Source organism: Rhinopithecus bieti, unplaced genomic scaffold, assembly GCF_001698545.2.
Source record: "Rhinopithecus bieti isolate Rb0 unplaced genomic scaffold, ASM169854v2 scaffold_64120, whole genome shotgun sequence".
Classification (NCBI taxonomy): domain Eukaryota; kingdom Metazoa; phylum Chordata; class Mammalia; order Primates; family Cercopithecidae; genus Rhinopithecus; species Rhinopithecus bieti.
Window position 1 is genome coordinate 482768 of NW_016824553.1, and position 13229 is coordinate 495996.

General features: G+C 48.8%; 1 protein-coding gene across 2 annotated transcripts in view; it reads left to right on the forward strand.

Moving 5' to 3' along the window:
- ZNF425 (zinc finger protein 425) overlaps positions 1-3078 on the forward strand; it is a 45551-nt gene extending 42473 nt beyond the window's left edge. Inside the window, exon 4 of one of the 2 annotated variants that reach the window (XM_017862394.1) lies at positions 296-2247. In XM_017862394.1, the coding sequence (XP_017717883.1) occupies positions 296-2247 (1952 nt within the window). Of the gene's footprint in view, positions 1-295 lie in introns of both variants that reach the window. The other variant, XM_017862393.1, reaches the window with a different exon arrangement.
- Positions 3079-13229: the final 10151 nt, after the last annotated feature.

The window sequence follows — 13229 nt, forward strand, 5'->3', positions numbered from 1 at the left end:
AAAAAAAAAAAAAAAAAAAAAAAAAAAAAAAAAAAAAAAAAAAAATTAGCCGTGCATGGCAGCACACTCTTATAATTCCAGCTACTCGGAAGGCTGAGGCAGGAGAATTGCTTGAACCCAGGAGGTGGAGGTTGCAGTGAGCCAAGATCGCGCCACTACACTCCAGCCTGGGCAACAGAGCGACACTCTATCACAAATAATAATAAAATAATAAAAAAAGTTTAAAAGGCAGCCCTAGAACCCAATTATAGGGTAGACATATCACTGATGAGAGTGATACTTTTTTCCGCTCCAGATCACGAAGGAACTCTCAGGACAAAAGAAGAGGATTGCCGTTTAAATGGTCCTCAAAAACAGGACTTGGGTGCTGCCTTACCAGGGAAGGAGAGAAAGATTTTATCAGCTCAAAGAGCCACCTTCCAGTCTCCAAGTCTCAAAGAGGCAGAGATTCTAAATAAAAAAGTCAGCATCACGGCGTCTGATCCAGACAAGAAAGACCTGCGGCATAAGCCTCAGGAGACGCCAGGGCACTTAGAAATTCCCACAGGGCCAAGATGCTATTCCTGCTATGTCTGTAGGAAAGTCTTCCAAGTAAGGAGGGATTTGCTAAAGCACAAACGGAGCCACTCCAAGAGCCAGCTCTGCAGATATACAAAGTACAAAAACACGTCCAGAGGGAAGTCCGAACTGAGGCGGACGCAGAGGCTCCTGTGTCAGAAGAAGCGGTTCCAGTGCAGTGAGTGTGAGAAGAGCTACTTCCTGAAGGGCAGCCTCGTCACTCATCAGGTTGTCCACACCGGCCAGCGGCCCTACCCGTGCCCTGAGTGCGACAAGACCTTCCGGTACAGGGCCAACCTGAAGAAGCACCTGTGTCTGCACCGCGGGGAGCGGCCGTTCTGCTGCGGGGAGTGCGGCCGGGCCTTCGTGCAGCAGTGCGAGCTCACGGAGCACCTGCGGCTGCACAGCGGAGAGAAGCCCTTCCAGTGTCCGCAGTGTGACCGGTGCTTCCGCCTGAAGAGAGGCATGAAGGTCCATCTGTCCCAGCACAGCGGGAAGAGGCCCTTCCACTGTCCCGAGTGTGGCCGGAGCTTCTCCCGGAAGGCTGCCCTGAAGACCCACGAGAGGACGCACAGCGAGGAAAAGCCGTTTTCTTGTGATGAATGCGGCAGGAAATTCATCTACAAGATTAAGCTGGACGAGCACATCAGAGTTCACACGGGAGAGAAGCCCTTTTCGTGTCCCGAGTGTAACAAAAGTTTCCGCCTCAAGAGAAGCCTGAAAGCCCACGGGCTGCAGCACAGCGGGAAGAGGCCTTTCCAGTGCCCGGAGTGCAGCAGGGGCTTCTTCTGGAGGAACGCCATGCGCGCCCACCAGCGCCTGCACAGCGAGCAGAAGCCCTTCCCCTGCGCCGAGTGCGGCAAGCGCTTCACGCGGCCCTCCAAGCTCGCCTGCCACACCAGAGTCCACGACAGGCAGAAGGAGTTTCCCTGCGGTGAGTGCAAAAAGACCTTTTCTCAGCAGTCGCGGCTGACGCAGCACCTGAAGGTCCACACCACGGAAAAGCCGTTCTCCTGCGCCGAGTGCGGCCGCAGTTTCCGCCGGCGCGCGCATCTCACAGAGCACACGAGGCTTCACAGTGGCGAAGAGCCCTTCCAGTGTCCCGAGTGCAACAAGAGCTTCTCCTGGAAGGCCTCCATGAAGTTCCACCAGCGGATGCACAGGGAGAAGCCCTTCGCGTGCGGTGAGTGCGGCAAGACCTACACGCATCAGTCTCAGCTCACCGAGCACCTGAGGCTGCACAGTGGCGAGAAGCCCTACCAGTGTCCTGAATGCCAGAAGACTTTCCGCCTCAAGGGAAATCTGAAAAGCCACCTGCTGCAGCACAGTGGTAAAAAGCCGTTCTCTTGTGTGATGTGTGGCAAAAGTTTCACTCAACAGTACCGGCTCACAGAACACATTCGAGTCCACAGCGGGGAGAAGCCCTTCCAGTGTCCGGAGTGTGACAAGAGCTACTGCATCAGGGGCAGCTTGAAGGTCCACTTGTATACGCACAGTGGAGAGAGGCCCTTCCAGTGTCCTGAGTGTGGCAAAGGCTTCCTCCAGAAGACAAGCCTGAAGGCCCATCTGTGCCGTCACAGTAGGGAGAGGCCTTTTTCTTGTGATGAGTGTGGAAGGAGCTTCACGTACGTGGGGGCGCTCAAGACCCACATTGCGGTGCATGCCGAGGAGAAACCCTCCAGCCTCTAGGTCAGGCCATGCGGTAGTCAGGCAACCACAGCTTTCAGGTGGTGCCAGCAGCTTTGTTGGCTCGAGTTGAGGCAGGTTGAAGGATTCACAGGGTAAGATGGGGCACAGTGGCTCCCGCCTGTAATCCTAGCACTTTGGGAGGCCCAGGGGGGGAGGATCCCTTGAGCCCAGGAGTTTGAGACCAGCCTGGGCAACATTGCAAGATTCCCTCTCTATAAAAAATACGAAAGTCAGCTAGGTGTTATGGTGCATGCTTGTGGTCCCAGCTACTTTGGGGGGCTGAGGCAGGAGGATCGCTTGAGCCCAGGAGGTAGAGGCTGCAGTGAGGCATGCTCACACCACTGCACTGTAGCCTGGGTGACAGAGCAAGACCTTGTCTCAAAAAAAAAAAAAAAAAAAAAATCACAGAATACTGGCTATAGACACACTGGCTGGATGTGTAGTCTGCAGAACCCGATGGCTCCTTGACAAAAGTTCCAGATAATCCAGTCAAAGAGACATCTCCCTCAGTAATCCTCATAGGAAAGACCTGCCAGTCATGGAGGAAACATTTATACTGATCTGTTAGTCCAACAGATCTCTTCAGTGTCATCCAATAATCCCTTCATTAAATTCAGAAACTACAGCCTGAGTGAAGAAATGTTACAGGCAGGAACATACTCCTCAGTCAGCTTTTCCATTACCAGGCCATTTTACTTAAATCTGTATTAAAGCCTTCAGTTTTCTCATAGTGGATTTTCATTTTCTCTCAGATGGTGAGAGGGCATCTGCTTCTTGGAATGTTTCCATAATGCTAAAAATAAATGTCTTCCACTATCTCATTTGTTAAAATGATTACCCATGTGTTCTTTCCTTCTGAATTTTACTTAAATCACCTAAAAATCCACCATTGTGACTAACAGGTAGTGTTATTTATCTAACCCCCCTACATTTTTGACAGTGTTACGTCAGTTCTCAAAGAACTATACTTAACAGGGTCTCTGAGGAAAATACCAAAGGAAAAAATACTGTCAGTCCGTGGTATCATTCTATTTTTTTTGCCCTGTGGCCTAATCTAACATTATAAGATAATTTTCCAGGCTATTCTGGCAAACCCTCATCTGTCTCTCAGACTATAAATCTTTGACATTACTTTTTTTTTTTCCTTGACATGGAATCTTGCTCTGTCACCAAGGCTGGAGTGCAGGGGTGCCATCTGGCGATTCTCCTGCCTCAGCCTCCCTCCCGAGTGGCAGGGACTACAGGCGTCTGCCACCACATCTGGCTAATTTTTTGTATTTTTAATAGAGGCGGGGTTTCACCATGTTAGCCAGGATGGTCTCCATCTCCTGACATGATCCGCCCACCTCGGCCTCCCAAAGTGCTGGAATTACAGGTATGAGCCACTGTGCCCAGCCTTTGACATTACTCTTAAGAGAACTTACAGCCTTCCTTAGAAAGTTTGAGTGCCTTCATAAATTTTGTGTGTTGCACAAAACGTGGTCACCAGTTACCCAAGTCAGAATCTGCTGGGATCAAAGTCATTACAAGATTCACAGCATGTATACGAAGAGGAAAAAGGTGCCACCTGTAGTTGGGACAGTCCTGTGGGTAGGGAATAGGCTGCTATTTATGTGGTACACCTCAAAAAACAAAAAGTGCCAGTGATCAGATAAATGAAATGCCAACAGTTTAACAGGTAGATTCAGAACTAAAAATAAAACAATGTGAAAATAAAGACATTACACCTGTAATCTGAGCACTTTGGGAGGCCAAGGTGAGGGGATCACCTGAGGTCAGGTCAGGAATTCGAGACCAGTCTGGCCAACATGGCGAAAACCCATCTCTACAAAAAATAGAAGAATTAGCAGGGCATGGTGGTGTGTGCCTGCAGTCCCAGCTGCTTGGGGGCTGAGGTGGGAGGATCGTTTGAGCTTAGGCTGGTTAAGGCTGCAGTAAGCCATGTTCACACCACTGCACTCCAGCCTGGGTGACAGAGTGAGATCCGTCTCAACAAATGAGAAAAAAAAAAAAAAAAAAAAGATAGTACCTACCGGTACCACATGCTACAGAAAGAGGTCGAAGAAGAAAAGGATTATAAGTGTCATTGAGAGATATTACCTTGAGTGGCTGAAGCAAAAGCACGGGGCTGAGTAGAAGACAGAAGAGAAGGGGTAGTTCTGTGACATAGTTCAGAAAGCACTGGGCTTAGACTAAAACCCACAAAATATAATAGACCCTGGCTCTGGCCTTGGGCAAGACACTAGAGCTCTGTAAGTTTTACTTTATCCATTTAATATAATGGTGAGGGGAGGGTACCTTTATGAAAATCAGCCACATCTACAAAAAAAAAAAAAAAAAAAAAAAAGCTGTTTTTCAGCTATACTGGTAACACAGGCATCTCTAGTATGAGCTAGGTGATGGATTGCAGTACATGGAGTGGCTACAGAATCACTCCCAGTCCATACATGGGGGACTGGCACAGAAGCAGCAATAAGGAGTGCTTCTGAGGTCAAACCAAGGCAGGAATTAGGAGCAAAAAGCGAGCAAGTGCAGATAGAGAATGGGTAGGAGCTGAGAACAAGGAGGAGGGGTAGCTTTAAGAAAGGAGAGGCCAGGTGCTGTGGCTCACGCCTGCAATCCCAACACTTTGGGAGGCCAAGGTGGGCAGATCACGAGGTCAAGAAGTGGAGCCCATCCCGGCCAATATGGTGTAACCCCATCTCTACTAAAAATTAGCTGGGCGTGTGGCACGCGCCTGTAGTCCCAGTTACTCAGGAGGCTGAGGCAGGAGAATCGCTTGAACTCGGGAGGCAGAAGTTGCGGTGAGCTGAGATCGCACCACTGCACTCCAGCCTGGTGACACAGCGAGACTCTGTCTCAAAAAAAAAAAAAAAAAAAAAAAAAAAGGAAAAGAAAAGAAAGGAGAAAGGGCGGGGCGTGGTGGTTCCTGCCTGTAATCCCAGCACTTTGGGAGGCCGAGGCAGGTGGATCACCTGAAGTCAGGAGTTTGAGACCAGCCTGGCCAACATGGTGAAACCTTGTCTCTATTAAAAATACAAAAAATTAGCTGGGTGTGGTGGCAGGTGCCTGTAATCCCAGCTACTCGGGAGGCTAAAGCATTGCTTGAACGCTTGAACCTGGGAGGCGGAGGTTGCAGTGAGCCGAGATCGCGCCATTGCACTCCAGCCAGGGCAGCAAGAGTGAAACTGCATCTCAAACAAAAACAAAAACAAAACAAACAAACAAAAAAACAAGAAAGGAGAAAGGAACTCTGGTAAGCGTCACCTGGAGCTTTCCATATGCTCATGCTTATCAGGAGTCAAGCAGAAGTTTCTATCTAAGCTGTCTTTGCCCCCAAATCTGATCACCTAAGTAAGGGAGTATAAATTGTTTCGTGACCAGTACTCAGATTCTGGAAATAAAGGCCAAGTTAATAATGGCCTCACTATAATGTGAGGATGAACGGGAGATTATGAATGTGAAATACATAGTGTCTAGTCAAGAGTAGGCATTCAGGACTGGGCACGGTGGTTCATGCCTGTAATCCCAGCACTTTGGGAGGCCGAGATGGGCGGTTCACTTGAGGGTAGGAGGTCAAGACCAGCCTGACCAACATGGCAAAACCCTGTCTCTGTTAAAAATACAAAAATTGGCCGGGCGTGGTGGCTCAAGCCTGTAATCCCAGCACTTTGGGAGGCCGAGACAGGCGGATCACGGGGTCAGGAGATCGAGACCATCCTGGCTAACACGGTGAAACCCCGTCTCTACTAAAAAATACAGAAAAAAAAAAACTAGCCGGGCGAGGTGGCAGGCGCCTGTAGTCCTAGCTACTCGGGAGGCTGAGGCAGGAGAATGGCGTAAACCCGGGAGGCGGAGCTTGCAGTGAGCTGAGATCTGGCCACTGCACTCCAGCCTGGGCGACAGAGCGAAACTCCGTCTCAAAAAAAAAAAAAAAAAAATACAAAAATTATCCAGGCGTGGTTGCATGCACCCGTAGTCCCAGCTACTCGAGATGCTAATGTGGGAGAATCACTTGAGCCCAGGAGACAGAGGTCACAGTGAGCCAAGATCATGCCACTGCACTCCAGCCTGACACAGCAAGACCCTGTCTCAAAAAAAAAAAAGAGTAGGCGTTCAGTAAGACGTAACTCCATATTATGAACGGAATCATGTCCCCTCCCCTTTCCAATTCACAGGTTGAATCCCTAACCCACAGTGTGACTGTAAGATCAACTTGACACCTTTACTAGTCATAAAACTAACACGGGAGAGCCCAGCATGCACATGGACCTGAGCAAAGTGGGTGGGGAGGCAGAGGCTGCGAGTGCTGTGCTCCACGGAGCTCCCCATCGGTGGAAAGGAACTCCAAAAATGAGGGAGAAGCGCTCCCAGCTCCAAAACCAGCAGCAGAGCAGCAAGCTGTGTCTGTCTGTGTGCATGACTATTTGGCTGTTCTGAGCTGCATCTGGTACAGCCATCTCTTCTGTTACCACATATGTGCTAATGACTTTCAAATCTATAAATCCATATTTTCAATTTGTGCCATGAACATCTCAAACACAAAATGCCCCAAGTAAGACTTGTCACCTGTATCAACCCTCACTCTACCCCTCTTTGTTGTTATTGTTGTTGTTGTTGTTGTTTTGAGACAGAGTCTCGCTCTGTCACCCAGGCTGGAGTACAGTGGCGCAATATTGACTCACTGCAACCTCTGTCTCCCGGGCAATTCTCCTGCCTCATTCTCCCGAGTAGCTGAGACTACAGGCACCCACCACCAGGCACAGCTAATTATTATTATTATTTTTTTTGGTATTTTTAGTAGAGGCAGGGTTTCACCATGTCAGGCTGGTCTCGAACTCCTGACCTCAAATGATCCGCCAGTGTCAGCTTCCCAAAGTGCTGGGATTACAGGCATGAGCCACCATGCCCAGCCTCTACCCCTTTTTATTACACTGTCCTGTATTTCCTACCTCTGTATACTAAATCTACCTCATCTCCAAAGTTATAAATCTGATGATGCACCTAGATTTTCTTAAACCCAATCTAGCATCTAGCTCCTGATTCTTCCCAAACAAGATCATTTCTCACTCTCTATTGTTACTACTTTAAGTTCACTTTATTTATTTATTTATTTATTTATTTATTTATTTATTTATTTATTGAGATGGAGTCTTGCTCTGTCACCCAATCTGGAGTGCAGTGGCACGATCTTGGCTCACTGAAAGCTCTGCCCTCCTGGCTCATGCCATTCTCCTGCCTCAGCCTCCCGGGTAGCTGGGACTACAGGCACCCGCCACCACGCCCGGCTAATTTTTTTGTATTTTTTAGTAGAGATGGGGTTTCACCATGTTAGCCAGGATGGTCTGTATCTCCTGACCTTGTGATCCACCCACCTCAGTCTCCTAAAGTGATGGGATTACAGGTGTGAGCCACCGCACCTGGCCCACTTTATTTATTTATTTATTTAATAGTGTTTTCCTTGACAGGTTTCCTTGCTTCTGGCTTTTTTCCTGCAGTGCATTGATCATCCATCTGCCAGATGGGTTCTTCTAAAATGCAATTCTAATGTTGCTCCCTTCAAGAAATACTTAGAAATTTCCCATTTTGGCTGGGTGCGGTGGCTCATGCCTATAATCCCAGCACTTTGAGAGGGCGAGATGGGCGGATCACTCGAGGTCAGGAGTTAGAGAGCAGTCTGGCCAATGTGGTGAAACCCTGTCTCTACTAAAAATACAAAAATTTGCCAGGCATGGTGGCACACACCTGCTCGGGAGGCTGAGGTGGGAGAATTGCTTCAACCCAGGTGGCGGAGGTTGCAGTCAGTCGAGATCATGCCATTCCACTCCAGCCTGGGCAACAGAGCAAGACTCCGTCTCAGAGAAAAAAAAAAAAAAAAAGGAAAAGAAGTTTCCCGTTTTATTTTAAATGCATTCTTTGATAAGACCTAGAAGAATCTGTGAGCTGACCGTGACCTGCCGCTGCAGTTTGACCTTCACAATGTGAGCCTCAGCCTCATCGCACAGCATGTATCTTTCTCAAGTGCATTATATTCTTTCATGACTCTCCCTCTGTCTGGAATGCCTTCCCTCCCTCACCTCACCTCCCTCACATTCCATGATTCAGTCCAGAGACCAGGAACAGTTTAGTTATATGCTTGTCTCTTCTCCCAGCACCTCTAAATTCCTTCCTCTAAAGCACTCCTCACTGAAACTCTGTCTGCTTCCCCTCATAGCCTGAACCCCTGGAGGGCATGTGTATGCTCTTGTTTTTGCATTTTCTCCACCTAACACACACCTGACATAGAACTTCTAGGGCTAGGCATGGTGGCACACCCAGTTACTTGAGAGGCTGAGGTGGGAGGGTTGCTTGAGCTCAGGAGTTTGAGGCCAGCCTGGAGGACACAGCAAGAGCCCACTTCTAAAAGGAAGAAAAACAAGACATTCTAGAAATTCTTCCTGAATGGTCAGAAGGAATGATGAATTGGGTTTTTGGGTACTGAGGATAGAAAGGATGGATATGGCCGGGCGCGGTGGCTCAAGCCTGTAATCCCAGCACTTTGGGAGGCCGAGACGGGCGGATCACGAGGTCAGGAGATCGAGACCATCCTGGCTAACACGGTGAAACCCCGTCTCTACTAAAAAAAAATACAAAAGCTAGCCGGGCGAGGTGGCGGGCGCCTGTAGTCCCAGCTACTCGGGAGGCTGAGGCAGGAGAATGGCGTAGACCCAGAAGGCGGAGCGTGCAGTGAGCTGAGATCCGGCCACTGCACTCCAGCCCGGGCGACAGAGCGAGACTCCGTCTCAAAAAAAAAAAAAAAAAAAAAAAAAGAAAGGATGGATATGAAAAAAATGTAAATAAGATTAAGCAGGGTTTGGTGACTGGGGCACATCAGGAGGGAGAAATCATTCTTGAAATAATGTCTCTCGGTCCCACTACATGGGAAAAGAATGCATGTACATTTCAGAGCTATCATAGGTGATTCTGACATGCTAATTTTATATCATTACTCTTCCCCTCCCATTTTTTTTCCAAATAGTGAATTTGAGAAAAACCACTCAAAAAAAATTTTTTTTTTTTTTTTTAATTGAGATGGCTGTCACCCAAGCTGGAGTGCAGTGGCTCAATCTTGTGCAGCTGTCACCCAAGTAGGAGTGCAGTGTCACTCAAGCTGTCAGTGTCGTGTCACCCTAGCTGGAGTGCAGTGGTGCAATCTTGGCTCATTGCAATCTCTGCCTCCCGGGTTCAAGCCATTCTCTTGCCTCAGCCTCCTGAGCAACTGGGACTACAGGTGTGCACACCATGCCCGGCTACTTTTTATATTTTTAGTAGAGACGGGGTTTCACCATGTTGGCCAGGCTGGTCTCGAATTCCTGACCTCAGGTGATCTGCCCACCTTGGCCTCCCAAAGTGCTGGGATTACAGGCATGCGCCACCATGCCAGGCCTACAGTTAAAATTTTATGTCTTCTTCCTAAAACTAAAGACTATTTCATACTTAGGATTTTTGCAGGGTGGGGTGTTTCAAAGGTTCCTATTTGATATGTTCAGTTATAAGTGCCCTGCACTGTAGGCTTTCTTTTTTCTTTTTCAATTTTTTATTTTTTGAGTCAGAGTCTCACTCTGTTGTGCAGACTGGAGTGCAGTGGCGCGATCTCAGCTCACTGCAACCTCCGCCCTCCGAGTTCAAGCGATTCTCCTGCCTCAGCCTCCTGAGTAGCTGGGAGATTACAGGCGCCTACCACCGCGCTCGGCTAATTTTTTTTTCTTTTTTTTTTTTTTTTGAGATGGAGTCTCGCTCTGTCGCCCAGGCTGGAGTGCAGTGGCCGGATCTCAGCCCGCTGCAAGCTCCGTCTCCCGGGTTTACGCCATTCTCCTGCCTCAGCCTCCCGAGTAGCTGGGACTACAGGCACCCGCCACCTCGCCCAGCTAGTTTTTTATATTTTTAGTAGAGACGGGGTTTCACCGTGTTAGCCAGGATGGTCTCGATCTCCTGACCTCCTGATCCGCCCGTCTCGGCCTCCCAAAGTGCTGGGATTACAGGCTTGAGCCACCGTGCCCGGCTTCGGCTAATTTTTTTTTCTTTTTCTTTTTTTTTGTATTTTTAGTAGAGACCGGGTTTTACCATGTCCGCCAGGCTGGTATTGAACTCCTGATCTCGTGATCCATCCGCCTCAGCTCCCCAAAGTGCTGGGATTACAGGTGTGAGCCACCACGCCTAGCCGCTTTTTTCTTTTTTAAATAGAGACAGGGTCTTGCTATGTTGCCCAGCCTAGTCTTGAACTCCTGGCCTCAAGTTATCCTCTGCTGCCCTGGCCTCCTACAATGCTGGGATTAAACAGATGAGGCACAGCCAGGTACAGTGGCTCATGCCTGTAATCCCAGCACTTTGGGACCCTGAGGTGGGCAGATCGTCTGAGGTCAGGAGTTCAAGACCAGCCTAGCCAACATGGTGAAACCCCGTCTCTACTAAAAATACAAAATTAGCCAGGCGTGGTGGTGCATGCCTATAATCCCAGCTACTTGGGAGGCTGAGGCAGGAGAATCACTTGAACCCAGGAGGTGGAGGTTGCGGTGAGTCGAGATCGAGCCATTGCACTCCAGCCTGGGCAACAAGAGTGAAACTCCATCTCGAAACAAAAAACAAAAAACACAGGTGAGACACGAGGCACAGCCCACTGTAGGCTTTCTACACCTTAAAACATCTGACAATACCAGCCACTATGAAGAATATGGAGCAACTAGAGTTCTCACACATTGCTGATGGGAATGCAAAACAGCATCATACCATTCTAGAAAATGGTTTGTTTCTTATAAACGTGTACTTACTGAATGACCAGCAATCCCACTCTTGGGTATTTATCCTAGACAAATGAAAACCTCTGTTCACACAAAAACATGTACATGAATGTTTGCAGCAGCTCCCTTAATAATTGCTAAAATTTGGAACAACCCTAGGCTGGGCGCAGTGGCTCACGCCTGTAATCCCAGCACTTTGGGAGGCTGAGGCAGGTAGACCACAAGGTCAGGAGATTGAGACCATCCTGGCTAACACGGTGAAACCCTGTCTCTACTAAAAATGCAAAAACAAAATTAGCCAGGCGTTGTGGTGGGCACCTGTAGTCCCAGCTACTCGGGAGGCTGAGGCAGGAGAATGGCATGAACCCGGGAGGCGGAGCTTGCAGTGAGGCGAGATTGTGCCACTGCACTCCAGCCTGGGTGACAGAGTGAGACTCTGTCTCAAAAAAAAAAAAAAAAAAATTTTGGAACACCCCAAATGTCCTCTGATGGATGGTGGCTATACAAACTGCAATACATCCATAGTACTAATGCATTTTTTTCTTTTCTTTTGAAACAGTCTTGCTTCATCTGGAGTGCAGTGGTGTGATCTGCACTCACTACAACCTCTGCCTCCCGGCTTCAAGCAATTCTCCTACCTCAGTCTCACGAGCAACTGGGACTACAGGCAGTCGTTACCACACCCAGCTAATTTTTGTATTTTTAGTAGAGACAGGTTTTTGCCATGTTGGCCAGGCTGGTCTGAAACTCCTGACCTCAAGTGATGTGCCCACCTTGGCCTCCCAAAGTGCTGGGATTACAGGCATGAGCCACTGTGCCTGGCCTGCATTTATGTTTCTTTTTAGAGACAGGGGTCTCACTATATTGCCCAGGCTGGCCTTGAACTCCTGGGCTTAAGGGATCATCCCCACCTCAGGATCCCTTGAGGGGACCTACAGGTGAGAGCCACTACAGCCGGTGTTCCTCAATAACATTGATACAGATAACAGTGTGGATGACTCAAAAAGGCATACTGAGTTGAAGTATGTTGTAAACTTTTATAAGTCTCATAAGGTTACATACTGTATAATTCCATTTACGTGACATTCTTGAAAGGTAAAACTATGGGCTGGGAGCGGTGGCTCACACCTGTAATCCCAGCACTTTGGGAGGCCTAGGCGGGTGGATCATGAGATCAGGAGAGCGAGACCATCCTGGCTAACACGGTGAAACCCTGTCTCTACTAAAAATACAAAAACAAAATTAGCCAGGCGTTATGGTGGGCACCTGTAGTCCCAGCTACTCGGGAGGCTGAGGCAGGAGAATGGCGTGAACCCAGGAGGCGGAGTTTGCAGTGAGGTGAGATTGTGCCACTGCACTCCACCCTGGGTGACAGAGTGAGACTCTGTCTGGAAGGAAGGAAGGAAGGAAGGAAGGAAGGAAGGAAGGAAGGAAGGAAAGAAAGGAGACAAATAAATCAGCCCTTACTAAGGGTTACAGATCTAGGAAGGGAGGTGAATCAATAGACATTACAAGCTGGCTGGGCACGGTGGCTGTCACCTGTAATCGCAGCACTTTGAGAGACCCAGGCAGAGGATCGCTTGAGGCCAGGATTTTGAGACCAGCCTGGGCAACATAGCAAGACCCTGTCTCTACACCCTTTTTTTTTTTTTTTTTTTTTGAGGCAGTCTTGCTCTGTCACCCAGGCTGGAGTGCAATGGTGTGATCTTGGCTCAATGCAACCTCTACCTCCCAGGTTCAAGTGATTCTTCTGCCTCAGCCTTCCAAGTAGTTGGGATTACAGGCACCTGCCATTATGCCTGGTTAGTTTTTTTTTTTTTGAGATGGAGTCTTGCTCTGTTGTCCAGGCTGGTGGGCAGTGGCACAATCTCGGCTCACTGCAATCTCCACCTCCAGGATTCAAGCGATTCTTCTGCCTCAGCCTCCCGAGTAGCTGGGATTACAGTCACGTGCCACCATGCCCAGCTAATTTTTGTATTTTTAGTGGAGACGAGGGTTGCACCATGTTGGCCAGGCTGGTCTCGAACTCCTGACTTCAGGTGATCCGCCTGCCTCAGCCTCCCAAAGTGCTGGGATTACAGGCGTGAGCCACTGCACCCGACCAACAATTTTTTAAAAAAGAAAAAAAAGGCCGGGCGCGGTGGCTCAAGCCTGTAATCCCAGCACTTTGGGAGGCCGAGACGGGCGGATCACGAGGTCAGGAGA